The sequence below is a fragment of the Pangasianodon hypophthalmus genome, chromosome 7 (genome assembly GCF_027358585.1).
Source record: "Pangasianodon hypophthalmus isolate fPanHyp1 chromosome 7, fPanHyp1.pri, whole genome shotgun sequence".
NCBI classification, from domain to species: Eukaryota; Metazoa; Chordata; class Actinopteri; order Siluriformes; family Pangasiidae; genus Pangasianodon; species Pangasianodon hypophthalmus.
In genome coordinates this window covers 20777324-20793458 of record NC_069716.1, presented here as the reverse complement: position 1 = coordinate 20793458, position 16135 = coordinate 20777324, and the positions used below count along the sequence as shown (strand labels likewise).

At 40.6% G+C, this 16135-nt stretch overlaps 1 protein-coding gene across 1 annotated transcript; it reads right to left on the bottom strand.

Moving 5' to 3' along the window:
• Window positions 1-1930: 1930 nt before the first annotated feature.
• smad5 (SMAD family member 5) lies at window positions 1931-15279 on the bottom strand. Its single transcript, XM_026918087.3, has 7 exons — window positions 15114-15279; window positions 7291-8094; window positions 6612-6869; window positions 3877-3975; window positions 3464-3685; window positions 2942-3198; window positions 1931-2837 (listed from the first exon to the last, which is right to left on the bottom strand). Exons 2-7 carry the CDS (start codon window positions 7691-7693, stop codon window positions 2694-2696), a joined length of 1383 nt encoding a protein of 460 aa, XP_026773888.1. The 5' UTR covers window positions 7694-8094; window positions 15114-15279; the 3' UTR covers window positions 1931-2693.
• Between the last annotated feature and the right edge of the window lie 856 nt (window positions 15280-16135).

Genomic DNA, 16135 nt, shown 5'->3' with positions numbered 1-16135 from the left:
AGATCATGAAACAAATCTGTTCAGTTTTATTCAGGGTTTAATTTTACACACTACAGCCTTTAATATTATTAATGAAACAAGTATACGTACTGTAAACTGTTTTCTCAACATAACTTATTGTGTTAAAAGTATTTAGACAAATCCTGTAAAACAGCTTAATTAGTTATGCAAAACATGCGACTTATATAAAGGTAATTACTTTTCACTTTGTTTTAATCAGAACATTGTGTTGAACAAGAACTGAAGCATTAAAATATTGGCATCGTGGGGAACTGAAGCTCAGTACACAGTCCCACCAGCAGGGCTAAGGATCTGGGTCAGGGGTACTCAGTAGAGATCTAAATCTTTGTGCTAGTTATCTGACACCTGGCTAAGTGATTGTGTAAACATACGTGTATAAAAGTTTGGTGTAAATGCCTCTTTAAACTAGCGTGTTAAATATCTACAACAGGATCATATGAACAAGCAGAAAGATTGCCAGTACTTCAGCACTGTCGCTCCACTTCTGTTCTTAACTAATGGCACGTGACAACAACGTCCAATCAGAGCAGCGGAACGGCATCACTATGACAACGCTGTATTTCCACACTCCCCGGTCCTAAATAACAACGTTTCAGAGTTTGACGTTTAGCAGGTAGATCATTTATTTTGGCGAGTAAATGTCGGAAGAGCTACGAAAATGGCCTTTTCCAAATGGTCAAATCCGAAGAAAAGGAAGGTTGACAGTGAAAACCGTGTGTTTAAAGATGACTTGACGGAAAAGTATGCATTTATTCTCCCTAATGGAAGCACCAAACCTCCATCCATCCATTCTCTGTACTGTTTATCCTACACAGGGTCGCGGGGAGCCTGGAGCCTAACCCAGGGGACTCAGGGCACAAGGCGGGGGACACACTGGACGGGGTGCCAACCCATCGCAGGGCACAATTACACACACACTCACACCCATCCACACACTAAGGACAAATTAGGGATACCAATCAGCCTACAGTGCATGTCTTTGGACCGGGGAGGAAACCGGAGTACCCGGAGGAAACCCCCAAAGCATTGGGAGAACATGCAAACTCCGCACACAGAGGGTGGAGGCAGGATTCGAACCCCCAACCCTGGAGAGCCGAGGCAACAGTGCTAACCACTACAGAACCTAACCAATGTGCTTTATGTGCAATGTGACAGTGATGATTGTTACGAGCGTCAAGAGCCACTATGAAAGAAAACGCATGGACCTTGAGCAACATTACCCATAGAACATGTAGGTGAGAACCAAAAAACCTACCGATCTGATTCTGTCATCTGGTTAACAAGTCGTATTATAGTATAAAAGAAAAAAGAAAAAAGAAAAAGCAACACTACATATACGGGCAGTGGAGGCCTCATTAAGAATTGCCCGGGTCTTAGGCAAACACAAGCCTTCTTCTGATGCTGGAGGCTGTTTGAAGGACCACAAAAAGATGAAATAATAGCACAAGTAAATCAGACACCCTCTTCAGATTCCACAGCAGCAAGACGAATGGAAATCCTTGCAGATGATTTGCTCAAGCAACTCGTTTTAAAAAACATAACACTTTTTATACATAGTTCCTCAGAACATTTTGGAGGTTTTATTCTTTACATAATTCTGTACTTGATAGGACATACACTTGCTCAGTCGTCCTACTGTGTGGACCTTCTTCTCAGTGCAAAATTGGTAAGTGGACCACAAAGATTTAGATTTAAGTACCACAGATCTAGGTCCAGGCTAACTGATGTACCACTGATCTAGGTTTCCAGGCTAACTGCTGCTGGGCAGGCAACCAAAAGCTTTGCTCCTTTTTACCACAACCTTCTAATGATCACCAGTGGAGGGCACCAAATGATGGATTACATTATCCTCCTGGGTGAGAGTCTCCAGGCTTGTATTCATTAAATAAGCACACAGGAGAATCATGACTTTATTTCATGGCTGCTTTAATCTGAACCCAGGTTGAATTTCATGAATACAATAGTTGGTGAAGTAGAACAAAACAAAACAAAAAAAAAAAAAAAATAGTGCTACTTAACCTCTAGTTACCCATGTAAGCTACAGTAAAAAGTGAAAAGTAAATGCTTACTTGTTAAACACCTTGCCAACAACATATCAGCTAAAAGAATGCACCTGAATTTCATCAAATAGACTTTATTTAAAAGCAGTAACTTTTTGATTTGCCTTAAGGCAATGAAAGCTATAAAAAAGGAAACAAACCATAGTGAGCAGAGTCTAATAGTAAACATAAGAGAGACTATGTCTTACTTGAGAGTAACTGGGATTAGACAACATAGAAAGTACAAAGATTCTTAGAGAATCAAAAGATTGCCATTTTGACTGGTGTAAGATGAAGTAAAGATATGTGAAATTGTTTAAGTTTCATTCAACTACAAGGTTATCTACAGGTAGAGAAAAATCACACATACAAGCATCATTTTGAAACAGACAGAAAGGCAACTGCTAAAGCAGTAGTTAGTCCATTGTATGCCACCGCCTAGAGTTTTCCTCTGCTAGATGTGCCTCAGTTTTTTTCCTCATCGTTCTGACTGCTTCAGAGTTTCATGACCCTTTTGCAGATAGTGTAAACAGTTCAGCCCTTAAGACCTCCATTTCTTTCGAAAATGGAGAAAAAATTAATTAAAAAAATATCCAGATAAAAAGATCCTCCCAGCCCCTGGAGGGCCCATCATTAGGAAACTGAGGAGATGGGGTTCACGGGTGAACCCATTTGTGTTAGTACTTTGTCCAGCCACTGAAGCGGACCATGTAGATGCACTTCTATCCAGCAGGGGGTGCTGGTCACGTCCTGTCGGTGATATTCAGCCCCCCAGCCCTGAGGAGAGCAACAATATCAAATGTTTGTTCAAAAACGTAAACAGTTACTGAAAATGATTGAACATTCAAAGTCAGCATGCACTCCATAAACAAAAATAATACCTTTACGAAACTCATGCGAATAGTGCACATCTTTGTGAGCTCATAGACAGCCTCAAAGCCGTGGTTGACAGACTGGGCAAGCAGCTGAGCGAACTCCTGATTGTTGAAGATCTTGAGGCTGCAGCCACTGGGGATCTTGCAGACGGTAGTGGGGTGGAAGCCGTGGTGGTAGTTGCAATTCCTGCTCTGCACGAAAATGCTGGTGTCACTCAAACACTCGGCGTACACTTCTCCTCCAACATAATACAGGTGAACACCTAAGATTTGACAGGAGATAAAACAATTTCAGCTAGAAAAAAATACTGGATAAATTAAATATGTCATAGATTTTTAAAAAAATTATAGTACATACATACATACATACATATATATATATATACACACACACACACACACACACACACACACACACACACAAAGCAAAGTACAAAAGAGAATAAACCTAGAAGCCATTCTGACTCTTAGAAAAGAAAATGAAAATAACAAAATTTCTGTTACAGAATAAAATCACTTTGTGCCTACCTTTGCCAATATGGCGGCGGGTGTTCTCAATCGTGGAGTTGCGGTTGACGTTGGACAGAAGGCCCAGGCAAAAGCGATTTTTGTTGTTGGATGGATCAGTGAAGCCATCCACTAGCACGCTAGTAGAGGAGGCGTGGTAAGCCTCACCAACACGGTTATTCAGCTCATAGTACACAATAGAGCACCAGTGGCTTGGCTCTTCATACTCTACAGGCAGCACATCTGACAGAAAATTAAAAAAACAAGAGTGCTTCATATTACTGAAAGTAAAACAGACATACAAACAAAAAAATATTAGATGACAAACAAAATCAATTCATGCTGCAAAATCACCTAAAATCATTGGAGTACAGCAGACATATTGATTTCAGGAACATGGGCCATGTTTATGTGATTCGCTGTGGCATCCTTACCTCCTCTTGGCACCATGCTGCTGCCAGTTTCCATGGGATTAGAGCCATCCTGTCCCATTGACTCCTCTGGAGGCATGTAGGCAGGGGGAGGGGTGTCAGCTGGGAAAAATAAGACACCAGAAGGAGAGATGTTAGAAGCGGAGAGTCAATAACCTTGAGTCAACTTTTCAATGGATCTGCACTGAAAGCCCCCTTCCTCCTACGTCTTACGGACAGCTTTTAGTGTCTGATTTCACAAGTCCCTGACATGAAATGCCCATTTCAAACCAACCCATCAGCCATCACACTTTCCACAAGGATATCTAGTTCCATTCCATAGTGTTCAAGTAAAGGGGGGGAAGAAAAAGAAAGAAAAAAAAAAAAAAAAAAAGATACAATGCAGTGTACAGTTATAGTGATTCTCCTAAAGCTGGTTTTAGATAGTGCAACTCCAGCAGATTCACGATGATTCACGTTGATTCACGTTGTCATAATAGTAAATAAACTCTATGAACGGGCATTTGCATGCTAATTAGCTAGCTACACACCTAGAAGTTGTTATTCATCCTCTTTTTTTCCATGTCACGAAGATGTCCATTAAGATGAAGAGACATTATAGAGACATTTTGTCTACTGCTGCAATTCAACAAACTGCTCTTCTTTTAAATCCCATATGTTTTGTTTATGTTTTGCTATTGCCACTACTGTGTTTGTAGATGTCCCGTGAGTTCTGTGTAATCATACATCCACCTCCTATTGGAGGATTTTAGACAAATGTTGTAGCAACGGTCACACAGATTTTAAAGCAAAATTTTCTGACACTGCCAGAAATTTGGTCTCAGCTGCCCTAAATCAGCTGCCGGTGAGCTTGTCACATTATGCATTCTAAGAGCTCCAATCTCAACTCCAGACCAAAGATTATCCTTTACAATGTGCGATTGTGCCTGCGACAGCAAAATCAGGCTGAATATTGTACAGTGTAAAGCCTTAAAGCTTAAAATGTCCATACTGGCTTACAGAAGAAGACTGCTGACTTAGACCTTATTAAAAATAAAAATTGCTTTCATCCAAAAAATCAGTAATTTAAACCATAAGAAAAATGAGTAACATTTTAATTACTACTGTTACCTTCTGCTCTCCCTCAGTCACCACTGATGTATTCAAAACAGCAAGAGAACACTGTTAGATTGATGATAGAGGGATAGAGTAGTCTATTGATTCCTGAGGGAAATTTTGTTACAGCAGCAAAGATGATGCATCAAATTACAAGGATGCTACAAAGCACAAAATCTTAGGACAAAGAGCCATTAAGTAAATAAATGAATTATAAGTGACCACATTATAGTGTGCCCACAGCATCAATAAAAGAGTTATGCAAAATTATCAACCAAACTAAAAGAGCAGGTTAATGCAGATAACCATGAAATGTTGTTGATTACCTTCTCAAAACATGGAGTAGTATGGTCAGTGTTATAGATTTAACCTACTAGTATTATGTCTGTATATTAACTGATCTAAAGCCAATACCACTGTAAACTAATTTAAAGGTAAAGAAGTGGCACAGTGTAAGCAGATTTGATGTCACTCTGTAAATGGGGAAGGAATGAGTAGTTGAGAAGACTACACCAAGCTGAGGCACTGAAATTTCAATTTGAGGGGGCATTTTCAGTGGTTTTTACTGGTTTTAGGCAGGGAATTACAAGTTGCAACTTCGCTTTGAATGTAGCATAAGCATACACAACTATAGGGGCAAGCACAGTGACTGCAAATAAATCTGCATTAACACCACAGCCAGAGAAATCAAACTCACAGGGCACCAAGTCTAACAGGAGCAGCAAACTCAGCTTAATAATTCATGCTGATTACCAAAACATGTTGGGTTTTTTTAAAGGGAGAATGAACTTCATACATCGAAAGATTACGTTTCGTAAAATAGGAAGATCAAGACCTCTGAAAGTCCACTGAAAGGACAGGGTCATTATCTAGTGCAAAAGATTATATAACTGAAAATAACATAAAATGAACTTATAACTTTTTTGCCATAAGCGGAATGAGAGGTTACATCTGAACACAAAACTGCACAGAATTGCAGCCCTTAGGCCATGAGGTCTGTACAATCTCTCATCACATCCTGGCATCCCCATCAATTGCCAGGAAACATCACAGGTGGCATTAGGCTACAACAGCTAATTATAAAAACACAATTCAGATGCATAAAAAGCAGATTTAGCCCCTCTCTTTGAGCCTTGTAACACGTTCACATCTCTTTGACTGAGTGCACACATCCTGCATGTGGATGCAGGCATCAGCAAATCCCTCAGAGCCAGGATGGAAGACAGGCATGTGCACCACATTTACCTCATGGAGCTTTGTGGCTCTGCTTAGCTGGCATTTCATTTGTTCGCGATGCACAGGGTTCTGTATTCTATTGATACAGTTTCTGTATCAAAGGGGCAGTGGTGGCTCAGTGGTTTAGCTACTGGGCTACTGTCAGGCCCTTAAGCCGCTCTGCTCCAGGGGCACTGTATGGCCAACCCTGCACTCTGACCCCAACCCCCTAACAAGCTGGGATATGCAAAGAAAGAAGAATTTCACTGTACTGTATGTGACAGTGTAAGCCTTTTTTTAATTTTTTTTAAATTTTTATTCAAAATACCACCAATTCTGTATTCACAATCTTAAATCTGTAGAACACAACAATTACACTTATTAAGAATCTATACACAGTCGAATGAATTGAGGGACTTTTGAAATACCTGGTAGCTGGAAAGGGCTGGATGGACCCGAGCTGGCAGGAGAATTAGGGTACGTGCCACTGCTGGCAGGAGAAGGTGGATAAGGTGAATTTGGAGATATGGGGAAGGAGCTCCCACCGCTGTGCTGCTGGAAAGACTCAGGATAGGTGGCGTTCACAGGCATGTGCGGCTCGTTGTGGCTCAAGTTGCGGAATTGCACCAAAAGGCTGTGCTGGGGGTTGAACTCGCTGTGTCTTGGCACCAACACAGGTGGAAGCACTGAATAGAAAAGGTCAAACATTTTATATAAGGATCAAGAATTCCTAGATAAAAGTAATTATTTGCCTCTGGCTACACAGTAATAGTGAAAGTAAAATGGATCAGTTTTCCAGCTTCAACAAAAAAAGTGTTTTTCTCTCCTGCATGACACATGATATTTGTCCTTGAAAAGTTCAATACAATACTCCCTGTACTCAGCTTTTTCAGAGCAGAGCAAAACATGTGTTACATGGATCATGAGGCCTTTAGGAGCCTGAAGGCGTCTGACAGCTCTAACAGCCTACAACACTGTTAATTCATTACAAGAATTCATTGCTTTGATGATACTCAGATTCAGGGCAGTCTGTTTCTGACTGAGCTATCTGTTTGTGACATACTTTTTATCTACTATACTTAAGCATGTGAATTGGCATTAGCTTACCAGGACTTTCTACTCTCTTGTAGTGATAAGGGTTGATGCAAACTTCCTTCTGTTTGGAGCCAAATGGGTATTCACACACCTCCAGTGGCTTGAGCTCGTGGTGCGACTGCAGGTCAGGCCAGCGCCACACACGGCAGTATATAACATGCGGAAGGCCCTTCCTGTGGGACACCTGCAGACGGCCATCCAGTGAACGAGGGATGGTCACACACTTGCTGGGCTGCCCGGGGCTGCTTAAGGCCTTCTCCAGGTCCTCCATGGCACCCTTCTTTTTCTTCAGCTTCTTCACCAGTGCATCCACAGCCTTCTCAGCCCACTTCTCCTCTTCATCTCCCTGCTTCCAGCCCAGCAGGCGCTTCACCGCCGGGCTGGTGAACGAAAACAGGCTGGACATGGAGGTCATCGTGCCACGCTGCACCAGGAAGAGGGAGCTGGACCGCTAGTCGGGCTGCGCCGGGCCAGGAGGATGCCTGTTTTCGTGTGTGTGTGTATATGCAGTCGGGAGGTATTTAGGGAGTGGAAGACTTTAGCCTTGCACGGCCAAGGACAGGAAACAGAGGCAGGACGCAGCTGCTGGTGATCAGGAAGGCCTGTGTTCGAGGGGGTGGGGTGGGGGCTGGGGGTGTAAGAAGGTCACAACCACTTGGGAACTAATGCAAGGGGCAAATGCGAGTGGGGAAATAACCAATAATTGGAACTGCTCTTAAACCAGTGGTGAACTGCAGATTGAGTAGAATGCAGCTGGTCTAATCCATGCTAAAGACAGGTTAGACTCAAGGAAGGAGCAAATTTACAGTTCAGCACCTGCAAGACAATGAAAAGATTGATTACATTTTAAACCACAATTCCAAACTCACATACACTGACATGTACATTGACATTTTGAAACACTTATGCACAACATTGCTCAATATACATAAGATAGCTACACTGCAGTTTATTATCATAGTACTTCCAAGGTTTCATTTCTTTCTAAATTCAGTCTACTTCAGTTTTGGTTATTGCACATTATAAAAGAGAAACAGACTATTCGGCCTCACTGAGATTTGCAGCCATCACAATAAAACACACACATGAATAATATGATCATTGCTTATACACTACCAAAGCACCTGCCATAAATTCAATATATGATACATTAATATTTAGCACTGCCCCTTGTTTTCTATTAGATAAATTCATCTTACAGCTACCAAGCAGGCTGTCACATAAGGCTAAGAAGGACAGGGATATTCAGTAATGACAAGGCAAGTTTGCCATGTGCAAAACTATTTCAATAAGGCTTGGTGTCTGAAAAGAAAAACAGGTGGGAAATGGGAACATATAGTTGACAATTCTTGAATAGATCCTGAAGCTTGGCATTTATACAGATGTGATATGTTATTACAGTGATTATAGTATATATACTAAAAGGCATCAACAAACCCAATCCTAATTTAAAAGTGGGGCCTGGGAAGTACCCATTTGCCATGTACTGTGGTGCAGTGTAACAGAGCGCCATTGTGTTGCATTTGTAAGCAACAGGCTGCCCGTGCCCCACCCAGGGAGCTCTCCAAGCGAGTCAGCAGGACAGACAGAGCACAGCTGCTGGAAATGTCGAAAGCAGAATCAGAACAAAAAGGATATCGGGCCACTGTGAGCCACTTCCTATAGCCACATCCCTTCCCCTTGACCTCCTCTTATGTTGCCAAACATCAGCCCCAACCCATCAGAACAAACTGTTACTATTCAGAGGATCTGTGAGGATACTGGAGGAGTAATCATGATATGGACACAGTGCAAGCAACAGTTTCATTTTTGAACTTGTGTAGTTCGATATTAGGCGACAGTGAAATGCCTTTTCTGTGCGCACTGGGTGAAACAGGTCTGTTTCCTGTCACTGATCCCCAAGCTGACCCACTTGCACCACTGCAGAGGTAACACACACACACATAAATCAGGCTCCTAAGAGGAGCAAACGAACAGTTTTCACCCAATCATCAGGAGACGTTCAAATGCCAAGAAGGCTATAGCCATCCTTAGCTAGGAGTCCAGGGTGGGTGGGATGGCATACTTTCCACTCCCTGTCAATTACAGAGACACTAGCGTATCGTGGACGTCTGTGAGTGTGCGGAAGCAGGTAGATAGCACTTTCCTTCAAGGGTGTTACACGGCTCTGTGATGAGGAATGAGTAGGAGTTTGAAAAGATGCGGCTGGCTGGCTTCACATGTTTTGGAGGAAGCATGTGTTATGCTGCGTTTGACTTACCTGCTATAAATTTAACATGCTATGAGTTAACATAGCTTTGAGTTAACATACATGTCTCTAAGTTGACTGATCTAAAGCAAATACTTATATGTAAAGCATGACTTATTTAAAAGTACAAAGTGCTACTTTGTTTACTGCTGATGCTGTGTACAGCCATGTTGATTTGATGTCAATTGCTGAGCCAAGACAGAAAATCAGAGAAACCAAGTCCTACATACTATCACATTATGAACCACCATAAAATGAATTACTTTGATTTAACTGATTGTCACACGTCATAACAACTCAGGATAGGCAATTTGCTAACAACTCTTGCAATGTTCTTAAACCTATAGTAAGTCAGGCTCCATATTCCCTAAAACATCTTGTGTGTGGAATGCCATGCTATGATGATCTACAGATGACATCAGTCTCTTGTCTGTTGTCAGTTCTCTTTGAACTGCTACATGCTTTCTGATCACACTGAAGTAAAAACTCATTTAAAAAGTACAAATATATTGTTATTTCTGTGGAGGGCTCAAAACACTTATGGCTAAAACATTTTTTGTGTTGTCCCTTCCCTCATATTCTCAGCTTTACATTTACAATGATAAGTTGAACATTTGCATTAAATGATCTAGCACCATACAAAAACTATTCCATATAGTCAGAAAAAACAAGAGTCTAAATAAGAGTCTTATTTCAGGCTACAAGAGCCAAGCAGCTTTGTTTTTGCATCTTCTAAATGCACACTAATTGAAGGCATTTACCTCTATTGATTTTCCCAGTCTTCATGGACGATCCCTCTTCCTGCTAAACCTCATCCGCTTGTGTAGGCCTTACTGAAACCTTAATGAGGTAGGAAAAATAAAGCTTGCAGCTGAACACTCTGAAGCACCATCATTATCTAAAAATGAAGAGAACTGACTATTTAGGCTATGTATGGCCTGGGGAAAAAAAATTATCCAGCCCTGCTCTAAGCAAATGCATGAACTGTATGACTTGCTATTGAGTAGTCAGCCTTTACATTAAAATGAATGGCTGAAAAATAAAATACATAAATATATCTTTTTTAAGGAGAGGTCACGTCTAGTGAAGACCGAGGTGCAGTTGGTTTAACGACTTGACACTATATAGCACCTCTGTCCTTAGAGACTTGCATCATCCACAGTAGTGGGGGCTGTGCCTTTTTTTTCTCCCTCACAACACAATGATTACAGTCCTACTACTGTTTTGACTGAAGGAGAAACAGAGCCTTCCAAAAGCACTTATTTGGCTTGAGCACCTTACTACTCCCCTGTGTCCCAAGTCTGAAGACTTTATACATGTATTTCCATAGCCACACAACAGAGTTTTGATAAAAATCCAAAGAGAAAGCAAAATAGATATTTATTTACCAAACTAAAACAGGACACTAGCTTTACACTGTTACACTGCTTGATCAAAATGCTTCTATTAATTTATACATTTATTAATGACTTCTTAATCCAAACCTCAATAATTCAAATAGTCGATAAACAACATGAATTTGTAAGTAATGTGTTCTACTGGTAAAGTTCAGGAAATTAAAATAAAACCCTATTTATGCAAATAAATAGACACAATATTGCAGCACACATTGAAATAACGAGCCGAACATTCAACTACTTATACTAACAATTCAACTGCAGAAGCTTTTCTGGGCTGCTTTGAAAGCATGAGATGAGCTTGATTCAGTGACAAAATGACCGCAATGACAGCACATTAAACCATAACCAAACTAATTGTCTACAGGACAGAGACAGGCTGTTGTGTTATGGACGAGCAAGTAAATGACTGATCTTTACATTTTCTTGCCACAATTAGTGGGTAAATATGCAAATTTCAAGGTGAGAGAGTAATGATCGTGCCAAGCACAACTGTATAACACATTAATTAAAGGCGATACATCATTGCACTGTGTTCTAAACAAGAATGTGAACAGTGTGACCTACCTGAATACTACCTAAAATATTTAATCAGGAGAAACTTTATTTTTTCCCCATTTTTCTCCCCAATCTGGTAACCTGCCAATACCCAACACCCCACCCACCCGCCAGCTCTGCCAAACACTCCCCACCCCCCACCTACAGCTACCAACCCGTGATGGTGAAGGGTAACACATGCTTCCTTTGAGACATGTGAGACATGCATCACTGCAAGGCAGCATAACACATTCAGAGGAAAGTGCTATCGTGTAGTGTATATGCTCTTCCGCATATGTGTATCAAATATTCATATATGCATCAGTGTGTCAGTGATGGACAAGAGAGAGAGTATGCTGTCCCTCCCACCAAGAGAGCACGGGTAGTTTTGTTCTCTAGACTCCCCACGGACAGCTGTGGGGATTGGAACTTGCAACCTCCCATTAACAGGGTGAACACTTTTCTGTTGCGCCAAGTGAGAGTCAGGATTCAGACATCATGCATCATCATGAACTACCACAAGTCCTGCCATACAACAGTGTTCACTAGAGCACTGATTCTACTTGCTACAAAATAACTTGACAGCATTAATCTATGTTTGCAAACGCTCACATTCAAGCAGTGTGAACCTGTACATAGCTGTGTGGGATGAGCTTAATTCAGTGACAATCACTGCATCGACTGCAAAAAAATTAACAAAATCAAATCAGTTCATCATATTGTTAAGTTTCCTAAAACTGCACAGGACAGATGCTAAGCCATTTGCATTGTGTCAAGTTCAGGAGAGCAATCAATGGATAGACAGCTGCAGATCCATAGTAGGGATGGGCGATATAGACTTAAAACTACATCACAATATTTCAAGCTAATTTTTTGCGGTAATGATATAAACGACAATAAGAAAATAGTAACATTCAACACTATCTTTTTAGCCACGGGTCACTTCCGCATACAGTCTTGAGAGCCGTCTGATTCACGACTGAACTTCTGTATCCGAACCACTTCCATACGACAGAGGATGCTCCTTTTTGGGGATTAATTCTTCTTCCTCATCTAAGGTTGCACTGCGGCATGTAAACATCAACTATATCGTCAATATCGCAGGATGACAAACTCTTATCATGCGGAGGAATTGTACCATTATATCACGGATACGATATGGCACAGCCCTAATCCAAAGCATGCTGATTATCTTTTAGGTAAGAGAGTAAAGACTGTGCCACGCACAACTGCATAATGTAAGTGAAATAAAGGTGATCAATCACTGCACTATGCGCTAAACAAGAACGTGAGCATTGTGTCCTATCTGAAGATTACCTCAAACATTTGATACGGAGAAACTTTTTCTACCAATCAATGTAGAAGCTCATCTGCAATGTCAGACCTATCATGCATCATCATGACCTACCATGAATCATGCCACACAAAAGAGCTCACCAGAGCACTGACTCTGTTAATGTTTGGTACTAAATAACTTCAGTGTTTAATGTGAACCTGTGCATACCATCAGAGTGTTTAATGTGAACCTGCGCATATCATCAGAGTGTTTAATGTGAATCTGCGCATATCATCAGAGTGTTTAATGTGAATCTGTGCATATCATCAGAGTGTTTAATGTGAATCTGTGCATACCTTCAGAGTGTTTAATGTGAACTTGTGCATATCATCAGAGTGTTTAATGTGAATCTGTGCATACCTTCAGAGTGTTTAATGTGAACTTGTGCATATCATCAGAGTGTTTAATGTGAACTTGTGCATATCATCAGAGTGTTTAATGTGAACCTGTGCATACCTTCAGAGTGTTTAATGTGAACCTGTGCATATCATCAGAGTGTTTAATGTGAACCTGTGCATATCATCAGAGTGTTTAATGTGAACCTGTGCATATCATCAGAGTGTTTAATGTGAACCTGTGCATATCATCAGAGTGTTTAATGTGAACCTGTGCATATCATCAGAGTGTTTAATGTGAACCTGTGCATACCTTCAGAGTGTTTAATGTGAACCTGTGCATATCATCAGAGTGTTTAATGTGAACCTGTGCATACCTTCAGAGTGTTTAATGTGAACCTGTGCATATCATCAGAGTGTTTAATGTGAACCTGTGCATATCATCAGAGTGTTTAATGTGAACCTGTGCATACCTTCAGAGTGTTTAATGTGAACCTGTGCATATCATCAGAGTGTTTAATGTGAACCTGTGCATACCTTCAGAGTGTTTAATGTGAACCTGTGCATATCATCAGAGTGTTTAATGTGAACCTGTGCATATCATCAGAGTGTTTAATGTGAACCTGTGCATACCTTCAGAGTGTTTAATGTGAACCTGCGCATATCATCAGAGTGTTTAATGTGAACCTGTGCATATCATCAGAGTGTTTAATGTGAACCTGTGCATATCATCAGAGTGTTTAATGTGAACCTGTGCATATCATCAGAGTGTTTAATGTGAACCTGTGCATATCATCAGAGTGTTTAATGTGATCCTGTGCATATCTGGTCTGATTTGAAGGTATGAAATGAGCGAAATGATAACACATTAAACCATAACCGAATTATCTTTGACTTCTCTTTAAGTATTGCTGTAAATGTACAGGTCAAAAGTAAGCCATCAGGAGAGCAATCAACACATCTACACATTTTGTCGGCATAATTAATGACTGTAGATACAAAGCATTCTGAAATAATCATTACTCTTTTCTAGGTAAAGATTGTGCCAAGCACAACACTGTACTACTGAGATTCAGCAAGCACAAGACAACAAAACGAAATACATCCACAAAACTATTACAACAAAATTTACAAGGACGATATTTCGCGAAAACATTAAGTGTCTGAAAACCATCACTTGGGCTCTTTAACAAAAAACCAAAACTGCCCACAGGTTCAAGATTAACCTATATGATTTTTACATAGAGGAATTATTTCAGTGAACATGTTTACTCACAGGAAAATCAGTTCACATTACTCTAATCCTGACAGTGAAACAGTTTCGGGAATAAGCTAAAGCTGTCCATCAAACCGTAGCGGCCAACAGGAGACACGCCACGACACGCAGCTGCAGCTAACTGTCTTCAACTGGTGTTAGCTGCCGCCTAACAGCACAGCCGCTGGATTTTCCTACACCACGCCGCACAGCACACGCTATTTAAATATTATTAAAATAAAGCTGACACACTTCGCGTTCGTGTATCAACACTGAAGATAAGTTTGTCTGTTAACCAACTCGCGCTGTCCGACGAGTACTAATAGCAGTAATGCTATGTCGCTAAGCTAACTAGCCGTGAACAAGCTAACTGAGTTCGTTGTCTAAAAAGTTACTGCTAGTTAGCTAACTAACCCGGTAAACGCGCTGTTCAGTTATTTAGTACTTCAGAAATCACGGACATGTTACCAAAGTGTTGAAAACACATTATTTAAAAGAAAACACGTTCTGTAACATTTTCTTTAACTTTACATCGTTTGCCTTGACTCTCAAGCTATACATTATGATAGCTAGCAAGAAAAATTAGCAAAGCCATCCAAGGAAAACTTTTTTCAATTCACCCCACCCCCTGTGGAAAACACCAGAATTATCTAACTTAATTGAAATAGAAATGTCCAAAATCACCAAAACCTGTTGGCTTGTTGGTGAATTATGGAAAAACGCATACCTTTGATTAATATCACAGCGTCCTTCGACCTTTCCTCTGTTTTCACCAACCAACATGAAGCAGGATTTTTTTTTTCCCCCTTTTTTTCACTCGTTCCCCGCTCGCTCCTCTCCTGGCGTCAAAGAGGCTGGAGCCGAACAACTTCAGGCCGTATCCCTCCGCCTATATGACAGTCAACCTCTGCTACTCATCAGCATTTGATTTGTTCTGAGTTTCACGAACAGAGGAAAGTTTCACAACTACACTGTAAAAATAATCATTTTTAAACGAATCAGTGAAGCACAATGTGCATTAGGGAGGCTGTGAGAAAATAAAAGGACCCTGAGTCCTACTTTTTAAACAAAATTCATATTTTTTCCTAAAACATTTCTGAATTTTCTGAATATTTTGTTTGGAAACGAGGCTTTTTGAGCTCTGTATAAGAGCTCTGATTGGGACTGAGATTTTGTTGGACTGATCAGAGATCAATCGTCTGTGTGAGACTCTGAATTACAATGACATGAAATGAAAATGAAAGAGATTCCTTTATTATTCATTTCATTTTCCCTACATTTAATTTTAGCCATGGTTTGCTGTGCTTAATTACCATAAGCTAAAATGCCGTCTTATTGTATTAGTTGTTTATTTTGAGTAATTGTAGTCATTTACATATATTAGAATAATTGTGTTAGATTGATGGCTCATGCATGTAGGTACAACAATAGCACAGTCAAGATCACTTTGGCGGAAGGACACGTTTTCTGCCTCCACTCTTTCCAATAGACTTTGTGAGGTGTTCTGCAGCTGTGTGACGTCACGGGTTTTGGCTCCACTCTGTCTGGCTTTGAAAACTCAACAAGCAGACAACCAATGGCGAGGAGTTCCGGACTGCTCACACACACACACACGCACACACACGGGCTCACTGTTCACTTTCATCGATTTATTTATATTTAGCCAGATTTTGAAGGCAGTGATAAGTACTGAGTAGTGATATCTATCTGTGTTATCTGGCTGCTTGTGTCAGACTAGAGTTCAATTTT